General features: G+C 43.6%; 1 protein-coding gene across 1 annotated transcript; it reads right to left on the bottom strand.

The window, feature by feature from the left end:
- Positions 1-18,546: 18,546 nt before the first annotated feature.
- Positions 18,547-19,778, bottom strand: AGTR2 (angiotensin II receptor type 2). The gene has a single exon (XM_036402262.2). It carries the CDS (start codon positions 19,761-19,763, stop codon positions 18,645-18,647), a length of 1,119 nt encoding a protein of 372 aa, XP_036258155.1. The 5' UTR covers positions 19,764-19,778; the 3' UTR covers positions 18,547-18,644.
- Between the last annotated feature and the right edge of the window lie 486 nt (positions 19,779-20,264).

The raw sequence follows: 20,264 nt of genomic DNA on the forward strand, positions 1-20,264 counted from the left end.
TTGTGCTCCCTCCAGCAGCCTTCTCTTTCCACAGAGCACAGCCTTAAAGACATGCAATGTTCTTCCATAAGTGCCAGCAGCAGAGTTCAACAATTTTCCACTTTGTTTTGGTCTCTCCTTCATTTACTGCCCTTGCCATGACCTGATCTGTCTCTAGGATTTACCACAATTAAAACATATTTGTTTTTGTAAGTAACAACATTAGCTTAACTACTGATGCTAGAAAGAGGCTCTGTATTAAAAATAACATGCCTAAAATCATACTGAACACAAAGGATCTTGGAGGCCACATGGTTTGGAATAAACACACAGGGCTTTTTCATTTACAGGTGCCTGGATTTGGCTGCTTTGGCAGTGAGTGGTGAGGAGCTGGCACCTGTTAGAGGAAATTTAGCATTAAACACCCTGTTATCTTGCCCATGAAACAGTCACCCCTCTCCCTTTATTTGCATAGATAAAAACTTTCCATGCATGTGTTTCTGCATTGTCCTAAACACTGCCCTGTAAACCTGACCCATACCCGGGTGGCAAACAGAGCCTGTGAGCGTGTAACAAATGCTGCTCACACCAGACAGAGCTCTGGCCATGGCAGGGATCCCTGGAAGGAAAGCAGCCACCAGGCCATGACTAACAGAGAAGCAAGAATTGAATGTGAATCATTATCTTCCAAAGTATCAAAACCAAAACAACATTAGGTGGCAGATACACACACATTTATACAGACAAGCTGCACTTCCCTTGCCAGAGCAACACAAAGTTCACTTATTTTTCTTTCATAAGCCACCAACACTGGTAATTCCTGGTGGAAAGTACACACAGGGCCCTCTCCTACAGCAGCTCCCTCCCTGTGGCAACGCTGCCCCATCCTGCTCCTCACCTGTGCTGCTCCTGCCCACCACAACACCTGTGTGCTTGTACTGCTGGAAAGTGTGGGCAGCAGGAGCAGATTCCCACAGAAACACTGGGGCAGATTCCCCACAGGAACCCAGGGGCTGCAAGAATCTGCAGGAGCAGATTCCCTTCAGGAACACAGGGGCTGTGGGGATCTGCAGGAACACAGGGGCTGTAGGGATCTGCAGGAACACAGGGGCTGTGGGGATCTGCAGGAACACAGGGGCTGTAGGGATCTGCAGGAGCAGATTCCCCACAGGAGCTCAGGGGCTGTAGGGCTGCCTGGCAGAGTTCAGTCAGCTCCTCTCTGGGAGGGGCACCCATTCCTGTACCATCTTTCATCACCATTACCTTGGCATTCAGGTCAAGGTTAGCATGCACTTCAATCTTCTCTTAGTAAATGTGGCAGTATCAGCTGCAGGAATTTGTTTCGGTTTTTAAAGTTCCATTTTTGCTTGTGATATTGATTTTGTTGGTGCTGTACATGCCTAAAAGAGAGATAACATTACATGAACTCAAATGGCAATGGCAATACAAAGATAGTTTGTTTGAAGCACTGTAAAAACCTTATGAGATCACACAAACACACTGTTGAGAGAACGTGTAAACAAAAATAAATGTCTTGTATAAGCTGCTACAGCACTCTTAATCAGGAAGCTTTCATTGCTGTCAATCTTAGTTAGTCATTACCTTCATTGTTAATTATAACCCTCCCAAATTTTATTCCATATGATTCTTAAGATCTAGGCATTCTTACTGAGACAATCTTTGAGGCCAGCACCACAATATAGAAACCTCTGAGACAGAAGTGCCTGTCTATGACAAAAAGTACATGGAGGTCAGCCCAATCAGACAGGTAAAACTCCTTGTGCATCGTGACCAACTTCACGGCTAAAGGCTCCATCTGCTCCTAGTAACTTCAATTTTAGTATTTTGTCCTAATACAAAGTTACTGCTTCATGTTATTTGTAAAATTTATTAAGTGTAAGACAGATGAAAATTCTAAAGATTACTAAAATCTTCAGAATGATATTTCACTTTGGCTGAAGTCACAGGAATCTAAAGCAGGAAATGGGAGTAGACATTGACTCTAGACAATGAACATTTTGTTCAAGCAAGCATTTAGAATTTGTGAAAACTCTTACATATTGTGCAAAACACTAATGAAAAACCTTTCATCCTGTGGTGCAATATCCCCACTTCTCCTAGGTCTTACATGCATAGAAATCTTTCAGCTGCTGATTACAGTGGCCTCTGCCCACACTCCAGCTCTCAGACTGAAGAGCACTTTGCCACTGAGTACTTGCTCTTCACGTAGATGGTGTCATGATTTGTATGTTGTGAAGATATTTTGTACTCATTATTAATACAGCAGTATTTCTGTACTTTGAACATCATCTGAAAGACCATCTGTATAATTTTCAGAATTAAATAATGCACAAAAAATAAATCCACTGATGTTCCAAAGTTTACTGAGAACAGAATTTATGATTGCTTATGTACAATGCTCCCTTTTCAACTTGAGAGTACTCCAACAACTACCTAGATTCGTTAGGATGGCTGTCAGGACTTCAAAACTTTTCTGGGGACTGCACATAGAGGAAACATTATAACTTCCTCATTCTCTGAAGAGATGGAATGTTTTGGAAAGGCTGGTTTACCTGAAGAACAACAAGGAAATAAGGTCAAGCTCAGAAATTAAGGCACCAGACAAATTCAGAACCAGAGCTCTGAACTGCAACCCAGATCTTATGACTGAATTTCAATCTGCCATAGGTAAAATGCCATGCCCTTCCTCAGAACTGGTCAATTAGATTAGAAATCTGGTAGGGAATCATATATGATGATGAATTTTGTAGGAAGCCATTTACACAATTTTAAGCAGAAAGCAGGTTAAACAAAACTGAAGGTCACTGCTGACTATTTACAGCGCTGCAGTGATATTAACTGTAGGGAGAATTTGGTTTGGCTTTTGGCAAGGAAATACTTCTAAAGGTTATCACAGACTATCACAGAGAGATTGTGAAGTTTGGGGAGTGAGCAAGGGGAGGGATTCTGGGAAAGGAAGAAAGAAAAGACTGGAAATAACTGCCAGGTCAGAACCACTTATTCTCTTGTGAATTGTATTTACCCACTGTAGTAATAACCTGACCTGATTCAGTAGAAATTGTTTCAAGGCCGGGGAAAGGCAAACAAAAGCACACATCAGAAAGCTGCGAGCAGAACTGACACTGCAGGAGCAGGATTTCATCACCTCCAGGAAAAGACAGTCTGAGCATTTCCCACGGGGAATACCAAAACAATCTCCCTTGCCCTACAGGCACGTGACTGGATCCAAGGCACTTGCAGAGGAGAAACCAATCTTCTGCCCTTCCAGTAAGGGGCACAGACAGCCCTCAGTGATGCCATGCCCACAGCAGTTTTCAAGGATGAAATCATAAACTACTCATAAAATAATTGGCAGTTGCCAAACTAAATGCTCAGAATGCTCTATTTGTTTCATAACTTTATGTTTGTTTCTACCATATTGCTATGAAAAGCTGTGGCACCTCTCATTAGATGCCTCTAATTCTAAATTCCTATAAAAATTATTTGCCACAGAGTCTTAGGAATGATGGAAAAAGCCCACCAGTCTCATTTTTTCAATTGCTGTTAGATCTAGCTGGAAATTCACCCACAGAGCAATTCTCCAAAAGAGCAGTAACTTGGTAGTGTTGTGCAAGGGTTTTTGGCAACATTAAATTTGCATCTGTTCTCCACAGAAGTATTTTGTTTTGACTACAAAGAATTCAATGTTCATCTTTTTTTTAGTCCAATAGAATTAACAATTTTGGGGTTAACACTGCTGAAAAAGTCGTGAAATGCCTTGATCTAGTAAAATAAATTATCTTTATCTTGATCATTTAGAAGTAAAATGTATCAGAAAAAATTAATTGTAGTAAATAAAAAAGGTCAGCTTTTCATAACAATTCCAAAGAAAATAATTTTTAGAACTTCTAGTCAGAAAAATTTTCATTTTTTTTATTGCATTGTAAAAGCAGGTGAGATTGATGGAATTACTGGCATCATTTCACTTTCTCATGGCTCATAGTACATTCTTACAAATTTTAAATCAGAGACCATGTAGCTTGCCAGACACAACAGGGAACTGGAAACTGCAAACATCCATCCTGAGTCTGACACAGACTCACTGCTGCTCAACTCCCATCCTCTTGCTCGCCCACAGCTCTCAGGGAACCTGTGGGAGGCTGGGATATGCCTGGAATGCAGACACGTGGCTCAAGAGGGCAATTTCATCTTTTTTTCCTCCTATATGGGAACTGGGAGAACTACTAAGCTACAAATCTAACCTAAGATTATCCTTGCACAGCATTTTGTAGTGCAGAGCAACTCAAGACCTTGCACCTGTTTGATTTATCAATAGGAATAATAGAGGATTAAAGATTTTAAGGATTAAAATTTAAGGATTAAAGAGTGATTATTCAAAAAAGCTGTGTACAGAGGTGTGCTCCTCTGTCCTGACAGCTGATGTGCCTCAGCAGAGGCAGAACCCAGAGCCCTTGCTGCCTCATCCCCTCCAGGAGCTGAGTGCAGTGAAGAAAGAGGCAGAGGTTCACCATATGACCAAAATCTGTAACTCCTTCCCCTTCTTTCTTCCCTCACCCACCAGCCAACCTGCCCTGGAATCTGGGGGCAGATCCCCAGTCAGCTGTGGGGTGCTGGCCTGTGTTTGCAGAGCATTGTCTGAAAGCAAAGCCTGACCAGCTGCTGTTCCCTGCTGGCTCCTGGAGGATCACAGCAGTGCTAAAAACACCAAGAATACATACTAGGGGAATGACAACAAAGCTGAGCTTCAGGCAGCCTCTCAGAAGCTGATAGCAGACACAGACAGACTAGGGAGGAGTCCCAATAACACAAGAGACTCCTTAATCTTTTGTTAAATTGTCATACCATGGGGTGCAATTAAGTCTTAGGACAGTGTAGGCTCTAAGGGCTGTACTTGTGTGTGGGTGAGGGGTGATTTTCTCCCTCCCAAAATTCACATGCACATTCCTCAGCTCCACTGACCTCACTGAAAGGGTGGAGAAGAGTGAGGAGGACTTCACCAAAAGATAAAGGTGTTCCTGCAGTAATAGAAAGTCAGGGCAAGACTGAGAATTCCTCCTTCTTCCAGGCCCCTATCCCACCATATTCACTCCCTGTTAGGTTTCCCCCATGGCCCTGCATTTCAGGGAAGTTAAAACCCCACTGCCTGCCTCCATCAGATCTTATGACCCACACAGGCTGCATTTGAAGTCCTGTGCCTGTGGTGCAGTTTGGCACAGAGTTCCCAGAGGGCCACAGCAGAGGCACCTCCTCACTGCAGAGCACAGACAACTTTTCTCCTCTGTAGGAAAGTCCTTCCCTCAAAGGCTTCTCCCCTCAAACTGACCAACTGGTTAACACCCCTGGGAGCTTCTTTGACTCCTACATGGATGTAGTTAGGAAGAAATGTTCCCACTCATCTGGGGCTGGTCTGGAACCTGACCAGAATGGTGCCTGATTTCCAAAACCAGCTCTCAAGTGGTGCTGGAGACCTGCCAGCTCAGCACCAAGCCCCAGCCTGGTGCAGAGGGTCACCCTCTCCAGCAGGAACAGCCCATGGCAGATGTTTGGTTTGTAATTCCTTGCCTTGTGGTTACTCTGTGCTCCAGCTGGACATTCCCAAGGCAGTCCTGCTCCAGAGAAGAAACAAAACTGTTGCTCAATAGGGAGAGTTTTGTGAGTGTTATGAGATAAAGCTTCCAAGAAATTGGAAGGAAATCAGGAATGCTTTGGTTGCCAGATTAAAAACAAACACTGAGCAGCCCCTCTCCCTCCCTCCATTCAAAGGTAAATACAACATCAGCCTTTCCCCCCACCCCTCACCGTCCATGTGCTCCCAGCAAGTTCCTGTCCCATCCAAAACACAGCAGTAAAACCTCTGACCTGCTGCCTAGTGGGAGAAAGATGAGAAAGCAACATCACTGACTTTGTTGAGTGGTGTCCCAAGGCACATAACTGAGAATTAGAGAAATACCTGTTTGGAGGATTAAGACCCACAGCAAAAAGTTTAAAGGATTACACTGAAATAATACCTGACCAGTTCTTTAGGAAGCACTACACAGATTACTCATGTCATAATTTTTGAGGGTAGTTTTCTGTGCAGTCTGTGCAGAGACCCAGAGGAACATTCACAGTTACACCTACTCAAATAGTTGCTTTTTATGACTCACAGAAGAAGTTTAGAAGGCTATTTAAAAGAAAAAAATAAAAAGAGCTGATCTGTAGAAAGCTATTAGCTCAAAAAGCTTGGACAAACACCACTCTGTTTCCTACATCAGGCAGTGATCAAGAAAAAAACCAAAACACAGAAAGACAATTAGGATGAACTAAAGAAAGATCCTCTGGGGAGTTGTCTTCTTCTCCAGTGCAGAGCCTGGGACAAATTTAGAAACAGGCATAACTACTAGATGGTTGATTTCGTGTTTTCCTTGGATTTTTCTCAGTGCAGTAAAGAAATGTATTTGCTAAAAAGTAAGAAAAATCTAACTGCAAATATTTTGTTTTATAAGGCCTTTCTCTAGATGTTGAAAGTTGGAGAAAGAGGGTTTGATGCTGGAGGCCAGAGGTGCCTCGGCAGCCCACCACACCCTTTCTTCTCAAAGAAGATTTACGGGCTTTACTGGTATTACCAAGCATTCCAACTGCAAGAAAATGGATTTTCTGAAGCTGAAATGGAAGAAGAAGCTGAAGGAAAGGAAGAAGCTGAAGGAAAGGAAGAAGCTACAGCTCCCCACTTTGTAAATCAAGTGACAAAATCCAGCAACTGAAGGAGGTGATGTGTTTTTTTATTTAAAGGAGTACAAGGCAGGGCTCCTGCATTATACTCTGTAACAGGTACATGTGCCAGCCCAGTGCTGCTCTCATCATCTCTGTGGTGGGGTTTGAGGGAAGGAAGAGGACAAGGTTAACAAATTTGGAAGAAACTCACTGTAAACAACAAACTCTCAGGTCTGACCATATGTAACCTGTTGCATTGAAAGTTAAAATCACCCAGTGAAACATGGTTTTTATCAGAAGGAAAACAAAAGTAAAAGTTCTACAGAAACCAAGAAAAGCCAGGAAAAAGAAAGTAACCATGCCACAGGAGACAAAAGACAAGTAAAATCAGTAGAATATCTAACTTCAGGCCTGAGGAATGCAGTACTAAAGCTCTGTGATTGCTGTGAACCAGTAGGAAGATGCACGAGTAGAGATGGCCAGAGATTTGCCAAACAGAAAAGGTAAGCTTAAAAAAAGAGGAGTAGAACCAACAAGGACAAACAAGATCAGATCTGAAGCACTGACCTGACAGCTTTGGTGGGCTGCACAAAAGCAAAAGGGAGAAAAGGGAATGCAAAGAAGATTTGGCAACTTCTGTCTTCCATCAGGAGTTATTGCAGTGGATGATACTGATGAGCAGCATTAGATTTCTCAATATTAGCTTTGTGTTGCATATGGCAAAAAAAAAATCTGATAGTATGGTGTTAAACAGAATCTTACAGAAGAATGTTCCCACTTGGCTGAAACATGCCATTTTTGTCTGTGTGTGTTCCTTCTACGTGCAATTTTTATCTGTATTATTTCTTCAGTTTTGGAAAGTTAAGACATTAGTACCAGGGAATTTTGAAGCTTATCAGAAAAGCTCTAGAGCATTCCTTCAGTTCTTGTATCTTAGGGGTTTATGAACATTTCCTCAGTTGCACAAGACAGAAAACACTGGAGGATTCTGCAGGCAGAAATTAGAGCTGCTGATAAATCTGCCACATGGTATTTATTCACTCAAGTAATTACTTTGCTTCAGATAGGAAAGAGAAGAGGTATTGTAAAGGTACCAGAGAGAGACATGGCAAATTTGCTTTTTGGGTCCCTACAGACAGGAAAGAGAACACCAGTGTTCAGTTGCAGCCCAGAGGGTCCCCAGAGGAGGCACTGCTCATTGCAGTGTCAAACACTCCACTTGTAGACTCTGATTGTAGTGCATTATTCCTGGACTGTGTTTTGGAAGGGGACACAAAGATAAAGTCTGCTCCCTTCCAAGCTGACAAACCTCCAACAAGATTTCCTGACAGATAAAGATCAGCAGCACAAATGATTTGTTTACCTGAAGTATATTGACCTCCATGTAGCGAATATTTTTCTTCTCCATGATCAACCCAACTGGTTTGCAAATGATACTGGTATCAGTGGCTCATGGGTGGAGGCAGTGCTGTGTAGACATGGAAGGATCAGCAGGGGTGCCTATGGCACCTTCTGACCTAAGAGAGTGTGAGTTTGCATGTGCAGATCTTGTCTCCTGCCCTTTTGTTTGCAGCGTGTTCAAATCACGTTCCACCATGAACGTCATGGTTTCCCAGCCTGATAGAAAACACAGCTCTGTGGTTTGGCACTTCTTGCCCATGATCCCTGCAGATCAGTGGACTACTTCTACAAAGAATAATTGTAAAAAAACAGCCATATAGTACTCTCTCAGTCTTGCACTTCCATAGAATTTCCTTTTTTTAGGATTCCTATATCCAAATAGTTAGAAAAACACAACCTGGCTGAAGTAGGACTGTGCAGGAGATAAGAGTAGTCAATTATAAACAATATAAATATCCCTCTTATCTTAAAATCTTGGAATTTCAGATATTAGACAGACATAGTGAAACCCTTAAGCTCCCACTAGCCTATGTGAACTGTTCTCTTCAAGAGCAGAACACATATCCAAGGGCACACCTGGGATAGACTTGATATTATGGGCCAGATAACTGCAAGGCATTAAAACCCAGATCCAAGGACTTCTGTCCCTATTAACTTTTTACTAACATTGTTTTTTATTTGCTGCAATCTAACTGTTTTGCTCTGGAATTTATTACCCACATAGATGCCAGACTGAGTTAGAGCTTCTACTGAAATATGTAAAAGAGCTGGAATTGTCACATGAAACTGCCACACTTTCCAAACATAATAAATAATTCACTTAGGAATAAAGGCATATCCATGTTTGTAGATTTTGTCACAATGAGTCCTCTAAATATAGCTTTTTTCACTGAAGTTATGCAGTTTTTAAAAAGTATTACTATTTTTGCTATTATACTGCTATCCCCATCTAATCTGGTACACAACAATTTATGCCTGCAGCAAAATGCCTCAAACACAGAACAAAGCTGATTTCATCAATATGCAATCTTACATGTAATCTTACCTTATCTTCTGACTTACCCTGTACTTCTGTGTAATTTTTTTTTTTTTTTTGTGAGAAGCCTTGTACAACAGAACTCCATTCTTATTATGCTACACAACAAATTAAACTGACCTGCTGCAATTCCATGTCACCAGGGCATGCACTGATGCCATGTGCAGTCCCATCATGGGACCGTCCCCTCTGCTTGCAGAAATTACTAAAGCATTGATGTGCATAGTGAATATTTGTAGGGAAGAGGTATTTTCATGATACTGCTTGCATAAACTGATAAAGGCATGAGTGCATAGAAACACTGATTTTTGGGCACCTCCATTTCTGGATGTTTCAAGAGATACTTAGGTCCTAATTCGGAAAGTACTAAACTTACAGAAGGTTCCAGCCCATAGTGACTAATGAGTGAAACTAAGCACCAAAATATGACAAAGCTAAAATTTAAGAACTTTGTTTCAGCCATCTTTTTGGACAACTCCGTGGCTCACAAGAGGAACTGGAAAAGTGATTTTTCTCCTCTCAAGGAAATAGTTTCATGTTGTGTAATGCCTCACGTCAGATACAAATGGGGAATTACCTTCTTACCCTGAACTCTGTACAGTAGATTCACCTTTGAAAGCAAAGAGTGTCGCTGGAGCTCTGATTGAACACTAGAGCATGCAACGCCAGTATTTAACAGAGATGCCTGATCCATGCCTTGGGGGATTATTCATGCCACCTAACTTAGTTATTCAAGTATGATAAGCACAGTCTCCTAGGAGAACATTTCCTCCTGCAGACAATGCATGAAAAGCCAGGTATCTCCAGAAGACAACCAAGAGACCTCAGGTCAAAACCCCATCAGTTTAGACCCTCCTCCAAACATATCCCCATGCTCTCATAAAAGTCAATGCAGAAAGAGGAGCAATGCCAGCAAATAATTCAGATTTATAACAAACTGTGCGGGTACCTTTTTCAGTACTGAATATAAAGCAAGCAGAGATCCTGCAGTGCCAGTGGGATCCCTGCAGCCCTCAGGGGTTTTCTGTGGTGCCCCAGCAGCTGGTCTGGCACCAGCAGTTAAGGTTCAATAATGTCTCTTTCACTGCCCTGCACCCCTTGCTCAGCTGGGACAGAGTTCTGTGGGGCAGTGGGGTGCCCCACTCACAAATGGGTCAGGTTAATTAGCAGTGGGACTGTTTTCTGAGGGCTACATGAACTTCCAGGACCTGAAAGAATCAGTTTTTATGGCAAGCAGTGGATCCATCTGTAAAACAGACACTATGAATTTTTAAAGTATGGCTAATTGAGATCTCATTCCTAATGTCTAACAATCTTGTTTAAAAAAAAAAAACCTTCCACAAAAAGTATTATTATTACATTGAAGTTGTTTTTATACCTTCCAAGCAGATAGTCTTCTACAGCAGTCTGTAATTCAGCACTAGGTGGCCTCTTTCTTCTTTCAGAGAAGGTCTGATACATCATTATATCACCTAATGACTTAACCAAAAGTAAAAAACATTAGGCAAGTCTAAAGAACTTTGTTCAGAAGGATTTTAAGACAAATATTCCAAAAGTGATCATTGTTTCCTAACTGGAATGCATTCAATATAGCTCAGAATACAGAACAGATTCTCTGTAACTTGGCTTGCAGCCTAAGCCTTGGGCAATGTTTTATCCACATAACTTCCTAGGAGGTACACATAGTATTTTATTCCTGAAAAAAAAGCCCAAAAACAAAATGTGCCTTCATCCAACTCATAGATGCAAGAGCATGCAGAGGGGAAGAGGACGTGAAGATAAAATAATTACACTTTTCTACTCAGCTTAGGTTTTGCCAGGTGAGATCCAAAATAGCAGTCACAGCTTCCCCTCCCCTGCTCTGAACAAAGCCCTTGCACTCCAGCAGTGTGTGCTCTTTCTGCCAAGTGGTCTGCAAAAGTAGAAAACTCTGATAAATCATGGAGCATTTAAGAGACTCATGGGATGGGATTGAGGTTTCTAATGCAGAGAACAGCATAATTGTTTAATTGGAGCATTTAGCTTTCTTGAAGAGGCTAACAAGGAAATGAGCATTGCCTACAGCAAGAGAGCACTCTGGCAAAATGGCCTCAGGAAAGGGGTTCTTAATTTGCCTTTCAGAATTTCCCAACCACCAAAAGCACAATCACTTCATTGCAAAATCAGTGTGCTTCTGCAGGATAAGCTTTGTGCTAAACAAATGCTTGTAGCAGTATGGGCGCTTAGGTGAGATCATATGAGGAAATAAAATCTGTTTTGCCATGGTGTGGCTGAGCAGTGACTTCCTCCATCAGTTGAAATGGGATAATTTGTTTACAGAGCAGGTAAACGCTTCTTGCTAGGCAAAGAATGAAGACTGGAGCCTGTAGAGCTAGTAAATGTGAGCCAGCAAAAGGGTGATTTATGCCAGGCTGCTTCTCTGGGGAGTTCTGTGGGCATCCCCATGAAAAGGAAAGTAGTGACTTCTTTGGGTCACCACATGAAGGGGAACACGAGGCTGTCTGTCCCTGCTGTGCTGCTCTGCCTCTGACTCAACTCCTCTGCTCCTTTGGAGTACTTTCCTGCTTAAACAAGTAACAGAAAGGGTTTAAGACCCCACTGAGGTTGAAGAGATTTCCTCTATGTATTAAATATTTGGTCTGAGACAGAAAGGAAGCAAGGCCAATGGAAATGCTCTGTGTGACAGCTTCAGGTGCCAGCTGCCAGCATTGCCCTAGTTTATTATGGGTTCAGCTGGCCTGAACACAACACGACAAAAATTATAGGACAGGCACAGGTGGCATCATGAGCATATCAAAGACTTGTGACAGGATCCACAGTAGGAGGGAGCTCTGGGATCAACCTCTCAATTCTTCGTGTGTCTCCAACCGCGTCTAACTCGGCTGGCTCACCGTGTCACCAGTGTGGCAACAAGTCCTCAGCACTGTCACCTGCCCTGCCACCCAAGAAGAACCTGTGAACATTCCTCAGTAATTATTCAGAGGCTTTCAACAGACCCTCCTGCTGAATCCACCCTGTTCATTCCACCTGAATCTCTGACATTTTTTAAAAGGTGGATTTTTTTTTTGATGGCATGCCTTACAAGAGTCTTGCTTAATCCAAGTGCTGTCTTTGCAATCAACAAGTACATCATTTTCCACCCAGCTTGGGTATGGATAAAATCTGCTCCTGCCTTCAGCATGAAGACTGCTCTGGGTACTACTGCAGCTGAATTAGCTACAGGGTAGCCCAACATTAACAACTTTTTCTTTTCATTACCTGTTTGTGATCCTCATTCATCCTAAAGTTACCTGCAAAGTATCAAACATCAGAATAAAAACAGCTAGAAAAGCAGCTTGTTGTGTCATAGTTCAGATTCATGTGTGACTCAGAGCTGAAGGAATAAACATTCCTAACTTCTTTTTCGGGTGTTCCAGTGGGTGAAAGAAAAGTCTCTCTGCATTCCTGAAGGGGAGGAAGATCAACATAAAATCAGATGAAAGACTGTCAGATCCCAGGCTGAGTGCCAGTGAAGTCCACAGGGCTTTACCCAGTTAATACAGCATATTTAGTGTCATACTATAAAATCTTTTTACTTAGACTTGTCCTTGAAAACAACTCCCTTGGGTTGTAAAATTTCCATAGTAAAAGCCCATATATACTGAGCTACAGCAGTCTATTAGCACAGATTTAAAAGAAAAATTAATCTGTTCACTATTAAACATGTCAATTACATTACGAAGTCTGTCTTGGTCTAGAAGTACATTCTTAGGCAGACTTTTGTCAAACATTTTTACTGCACTTGGATGCACTTGGAGGAATTGTCTTGCAAAGAAGCACAATCACTTTGAAGAACAAATTCTGCACACTGCACTTCTCTAACAGCCTTTCAGAATTTCCCAACCACCCAAATGCTGTGCAGCATTACTAACATCAGAGAGTTAATACAGTAAACAAGGCCACTCAGCACTTTATGATAAAAAGGGATTCATAAGCACAACAGTAGAGATATGTACAGAGAGACAAATTGCAGAGTCCTTCCCTTGGAAGGAACCTGGCTGTGATTAGTGGAGGTGTTTGCAGGGTGAGATGGAGCACAGAAGATCTATTTCACTACGTGTAAAACTCCTCAAAGCACTCACCAGAGCAAGTCAAAAACCACAAAGTAGTGCTGCTCAGCATCTACTGAGAAAACCTACCCTGCTCTCCTGCAATTGAAGGCCTTAAATAGTTGTATGTCACATAAACATCACCTCTTGGAGTGCTCCATTTTCTCCAGAGACTGGGTGCTTGCTACATATTTTCCACCCTGCCATGACACATCTGCACGCCTAGCACAGGCTGTATTCATCGTGTTCACTTTCCTGCCATTGCGAAAGAGCTGATGTTTGGATGCTGTCCTGGCTGCTCCTGCAGATGTTTTTTTGCTGTGCTGGTTGGAGGAGGCTGTGCTCTGGCTATGGCACTGCACCCAGGCCAGTGGGGCATCCCAGAGTGCCTGGGGCTAGGTGGCTGAGGGCACAAAGGGACAAGTTTAGGGCACAGACAAGTTACTTCAGAGTTCAGTGCCATGCCTCCAGCACAGCAAACAGCTCTACATGCACGTGCTTCCTCCACAATGAATGAACTGCAATATGTGTGGGCAGAGAGATCCAGAGCAGAGGCATCACCAGGGAATGCAGAACACACAGTAAAACCCAAGTTTAAACAGTAATAATTAAATGCTGGTTCTGTCTCCTCATGGATATATTATATGAACGTGACATCTTTTTATTCCATTGCACACAAGCTCTCCCACACATTGTTCAAGAGTAATTGTATCTCATATATCCATTACATCTTTGTCTAAATGCATTTAATGATTTTACCATTTCCCTTCCTGTTAGAAAGGCTTCTTATAGCTGTTTCAAGGAAAGTGTGATTTCTAGAGACAGCTTTGTCTCTGTTCCATTTTAGCTGTCTGTCATGTAGAATTGACAGCTGTGTTGGATAAATCCCATTTGCACTATTGCAGTTGCTGATTTTCTTATTCAAATTTACAATAGCAGAAGCCAAAAATCACACTGGATCCTGGCTTCCCATAACTGCTTGTCTTACAGGGATGAAGCAGAGCTTTGTGATTTTGTGTGTGCTTACTCCAAAGAGCTACTGGTTGTCAGAAGGGGATAGGGAGCAAGTTCAGATGTCCCTCATGAGATTAATGTCATGACACTGATCCACTTCCATATCCCTCTGCTTTGCCCCTGTGAAGTGCTTTGAGGATTAACTGAGTTCTATCCAGAGCTTACAGTGTCAAATCCAGGCTCTGCCTCAGCTGAAGAAGAAGTGGAAAGTAAACATTTCAAAGAGGCAATGAGAGAGGTCGGCTTGCTCCCTATCCTGGGACACTCTACTCCAGGACCCCACTGTTTTCAATAAAAAAATCTCAATTTTTAACTATTCTTACTATTATTTTTTCTCTCCCATTTTGGTTCTAATGAAAGCTGGCAAACAGGAAGGAGCCTCCTCTCTCAGACTGGTGCCTCACTGGATGCTCTGCCACAGCCACAGCAATGGGATGACCACTGCACCCAAACCAGAGGAAACATGATGTTAAAGACAGCAGCCTGGGCTCCTTCTGCAGACAGGTATCTCACAAAACAAAGCCATGGGAGACTCAAACCCTTCCTGGCAGAGCCCATGGGCCACAGGAACAGGGCCACAATGGGCCACAGGAACAAGCCCCTCTCTGTTGCAGCCACTGGATCCTGCAGCAGGCAGATGTGAGCAAAGCACATCCCAGGACCTGGTGGAAGGGAGCAGCCCTTCCCAACAACAGCAGTCATTTTCCTCCATGGGAAGGAGATTCTAGATGGGATCAGCAAGGCTGCCAGCTTGGAGCAAAGGCTTCCAGACCACCTCAATCCCCACTCTTCAGGTTTCCTGCATTCCTGCCAGGACCACTCAGAATATCCAAAAGGCCTCATTTTCATAGGGGAACATGAGCAGTTCCCTTGCTCCCTGGCACCTCCTCACCATTCAGCCAGGACACGGGCAGGTGTGAAGGGAAGCCAAGTGTGGCAGTCAGCTACAGAGTAGCAAGATGATATTCCTGCTCAGAATCTGGCAGGAACTGCCAGAACTCTTGTGCTGAGTGGGTGCCAGCACAAGATTCAGGCCATGTTGAGTCCTCAGGGAGAACATGCTGTACGAAACATTTCTTATTGTATATCTTACATAAACAAAACATTTAGCTCACCACCCAGCACTAGCTCCTAATAAAAAGCCAGTGGCTTTCTCCTCTGAGTACATTGAAGTTGTGTAGTCAAGTCAGCTCAGGGACACACATAGGATGCTCAAAGTAGTCTGAGCAATCAACTAGAGCTAAAAAAGGAAGCCACAAAGAGGTTTTGCTGAGCAAATACATCAGAGACAGACTGACCCACGTAGGAAACCATCCCTTCCATCTCTCTTTGGGGAAAGACCATCTAACAGGTCCAGAAGTGCCCCAGGACATTTCCCTCACCAAACCTGTCAGAATTTCCATATGGTCCATCACAAAACACCCCTTCCACAGCAGGCTCTCCTCTCCACTGACACTGCTGCACCATAGCAGAGCCAAAACCCAGTGGTTGCCCATAAATTCATCTTTCTGCACTTGCAGAGTGCACAACCCAGAGTGACCACACACTCTCCCAAAGTCCCTGCCAAAAGTGTGAGTGGCTCTAGTGTCCCAAAGTCCAGATGGGTGCTGTGGGATGGCCAGGCTGGCCTGAGCAGGCCCCAGGCTTGCCCACCCCAGGAAAGGGCTGCAGGACTCCTGCCTTGGAGAGGGGTTTGCATTTTTTAGGAGACCCTAAGGCACCACCCAAAGGACCTTGCAAATGTTGGGGTCTGACTGACAGAGGTAGCAGCCCTGCACACCTATCAGAAAAATTTTCAAACAGGAGCAAAATTTTCTCTTGAAAGGAAAAAAGAAGCTTCTAAATTGCAAGGAAAAACCTGCTTAAATTTCTATCCTCATTCTTTTGCTGAAAATCACAAAAAAATAAACACAATATGCGGAAATCCTGAAACCCCTCCCACACACATTTTATTTTAAAAGTCCCTCAAAAATCTCATAAGAACTTGAGTAGAATGAAAGAAATTCTTAGAGCTCAACATCAATCAGTTTGTTCTAAAAATAAAGCAAAACCCTTGATACAGAACCTCCCCTGTTTCTCCTCTCTTGAGACAGAATTTTTGGGATGTTTGTTTAACCACACTGCTCAAATTCATGATCTATTAGAGGTACAAGGCAGATCTAGCAAACAAAAATGTCATACTGAGGGTCACTAAGTTTGTCACTCTTGCAGAATATGACCTTCAGGGGAGACTTCTTTTGAAACTGCATTTTGAAAGAATGAATTTTCCTCCCCTCTCAGTTCACCTCACATTTAATACTCTTTTTTTCTTCCCCTGTTTGTAGGAAAGTGACACTGGGTGCAGCTGTCTCAGCCTCTGCAAGTGGTTATCAATCCCTGTCCTCCAGCAGCCAACCATGAATTTGTCCCACAACAGTGGGAGATTCTGCATTGCTGTTCTCCCCTCGGGAAAGATTTATTCTCATTTTCTCCAGCCTCTCAGAGCTGTAAATGCAACTGGATTTCAGATTCCTCTAGTATTTCCCTATCAGCATAAGTCTGCACACCAAGGAAAAGGCACAATCCTTGTTAAACACTGTTGGTTTTTAGCAGGTCCCACCTGACAGGGAGAGAATGTGCAGCCTGTCCTCCTCAGGACAGGCACAGCTGTAGCACAGGAGCTCAGGTGGTGCAGGTCAGCTTTTGATTTGAGACTCCAAAGACATCAATTAATGTCCCACTTGTGTTCTTTACTGACCTGTATTGCAGCAAAGGAAAAATCTTCCATAACCTCTCATTATCCCTCTGAGCTTGCTGCCTTGAGCACCTGGTGGTTTTCTAAGTGTGCTGGTTTGTTTTGCTGTAACACAACTGCTTTGCTGTCCTCATTGCTAAGCAATTAACAGTTTGTCCTTCCAGAAATACCCAACACCCCAGACGCTATTAGCTGCTCGGAACATTTTCAACAAAAACATTCCAGGGGAGCTGCATGGGTAGCTCTGCCACTTTCAGGGATAAGCATCTCTCCAGCCACATATCCCACTAGAGAACTCCAGAGGACTCAGGGAGAGGGGGTTACTTATGGTCAGGCCCTGCTCTGCCAAGTTCTGCACAAACTTTTCATCTCACATCACTCTGAGATTCACACATTTCTTGTAAAATTCAGTGAAGAAACTTACCCCTACCTACCAGAGGAGTGAACCTGCACCAGGTTCCCATGGTTTCCAGCCAGTTGGGACTTCCAGGGAGGTTGGCTTGACCTGGGATCAAAACTGTGAATGCAAGCTTCAAGAGTAACTCTGATAGCAGAGACAATTCCTGAAACTAATGATCTTTGGTCACTCACCCTGGGGAAAACCTGCAGGCAATGGTAAAAGGTGCTAACAGACCCCTCTTTTGGACTGAGCCTATCAAAGGGTCCAAGAGGACCAGTACCTCTCCAGCAAAATAAAATTTCAAATAAACATCAAAATAGAATCAGTATTTCCCAAATACTTTTTTATCATTCATTCTTTTAGTTAAAATGAGTAAACTCACACCATGGTTTTGCTTCTGGGCAACAAGACAGAGTCACTCAGGATTTCTGTATGCAGTACTCCAAATTCACATTAGTAATTGACATTTAAAATGCAAAAAGTGCACACAATCAGCAAGTCCTTGCCACGAAGGCTGCTGGACAGTGTGTGGGGCTCAGCATGCCCACATAACAGTGGGACACTGCTATGTTCACTTCTTGCAGCAGTTTTGTCACAAGTGACCACACTGAATCAAAGAAAGGACCATCTGTCCTATGGACATGTTACCTGCTATAAGAAAGGTATAAAAATGTGCACTTTGTGGTTTTACTTTCCCACAAGAATACCCTCCTACCTTCAGCAGTCTGCAGAGCCATGTCTCCACAGATTCTCAGGATCCCAGGCTGAAGCAAGCTGGAATTGTATTTGATGCATTTTACATACATCTCTAGCCATTTATTTTAAGAAATTAAAATATACAAAATAAATGTCAAAATATTTTCTTACAGGTAGGTACAGAAATATCTGCACTGCTTTATTTACACATTCTCTAGTGAGAATCTCTTTTAGAAAATCAGTTTAGGGTATAATACTCAGCACCTATGCAATTGTAGCTATGGTGCAATGGTCCTTCAGTATATTTAGGCTTCTGGTGTTACACATAACATTTGCCTGATCCCAGCCATACAAAAAGCTGATATTTATAGTGCCATCAATATAGTTATTTGTCAGAACCTTCCCTCTATGTGAAACTTGAGTTCTCATTGTGAAAAGGAAGGAGGAACAAATCCCTGTGTATGACAAAAACAGATTCTCCTTGAAACAGCTGGTGAATGAATGGCCACAAAACAAAAGGAAGAGGAGAAAGGAATGTCACAACTGCAGGGACATCCAGCTGCACTGACATCACCCCAGAGCCTACAGGAAGGACTCGGGTTCCCCTTCTTTGCCCACGGGGGTTTCAGGCTCTCTGAAGCAGCTGCCCCTCCTGGCAGAGGAGCTCTCGCGGTGGCTGCTGAGCTGGTGAACCCTCCTCTTGAACAGGCGGTGCAGCTTCTCCTGGAACTGGTTGCCAATGAAGCAGTAGAGCAGGGGGTTGATGCAGCTGTTGGCAAAGGCCATGCAGATGCCGAAGGGCAGCGCTGTGTCGATGAGCCCCATCACCGCACAGCTGGCAATGACCTCCATGTGAGCCAGAGCGTTCAGAAACGTCAGGACGTGGAATGGCAGCCAGGAGATCAGGAAGGCCACGACAACAGCAGCCACCAGCTTCAGGACCTTGTCCCTCTTCTGCCTGCTCTTCCCAAACTGCTGTGCTTTAAGCAAGTGCCTCCTGATCCAGATGTAGCAGGTGGTGATCACTGCCAAGGGGATGAAGAAGCCCAGGGTGTTTTTCAGGAAGGCTGTTGCCACAGACCATTGAGCATAGTTCTCATAAGGAAAGGCCATAATGCAAGCATTGACCTCCAAGCTTTCAACGTAGTAAGTGTCTCGGAAATAAAAAGTTGGGAGGGAGGACAAGCAGGCGAGGCCCCACACAACCAATGCCACAAAATAAGCTTGCTGTGGAGTTCTCCTCTGGGAGTGAATAGGATGGACAATGGCGTGGTACCGGTCCACACTCATGCACGTAATGAAAAAAATACTTGCAAACATATTCAGACACAGGACAGAGCTGGAGATCTTGCACATGAGAGACCCGAAGAGCCAGTTGTATCCCTGAGCATAGTAGGTGGCCCAGAAGGGGAGGGTGGCCAGGCACAGCAGGTCTGCCATGGCCAGGTTGAAAATGTAGATATTAGCAACTGTCTTGGGGCCAGTGTGACGACAGAGCACCACAACCACCACGCTGTTGCCAACCAAGCCAAGAACAAAAACCGCAGAGAAGAGGGCTGGAATCAGTGAAAACTGATAATCTGAAGAGGTAAGGGGGCAGGGAGGGGATGAGTGCGACACAGCTGATGAGTTTGTCAGTGCTGTAGACAGGACTTGGAGACTTTCCCTGGTGGTGACAACCAGGGAGTAATTGCTCTGCATGTTGGTGCTGGTGGAAAGGGAGTTTCTTCAGGAAATTCATGGGCTGGCAGCGCTTTCTTATCCCATTGCTCACCTGCAGATCAGAAACCATGTGTTAGACGTGCACTCTGCAGCTGTTTTAACTCTGAAATCACATGGCCTGATAAAATAAAAACCATTTGAAGTTATGTCAGTAAGCTGAGTGCTGAAATACCAGGCAGCCCTGCTGAACTCCTTACCTCCATCCCACTGACAGAACACAATTAGCCCTAGGGACGTCACAGCACTTTTTAATTAGCCTGGCAGAGAAGGGAGCAGCTGGGGTTTATCTGTGATTACAGATGGTGCTTTCTGTGGCCAGCAGAGCAGAAGGATTATGGACTCAGGAGCTGGAGACACTTTGGGAGCTTCTGTGACCCAAAGGCCACGCGGAAGCTCCTCATGATCCTTTTCTCAGTTTTCTCATGCTATTTCTAGCACTCTGAGCAGTTAAAGTAGTATAAAAAAGGCAGATGTGAAAGC

This window comes from Molothrus ater, chromosome 14 (assembly GCF_012460135.2).
Source record: "Molothrus ater isolate BHLD 08-10-18 breed brown headed cowbird chromosome 14, BPBGC_Mater_1.1, whole genome shotgun sequence".
NCBI classification, from domain to species: Eukaryota; Metazoa; Chordata; class Aves; order Passeriformes; family Icteridae; genus Molothrus; species Molothrus ater.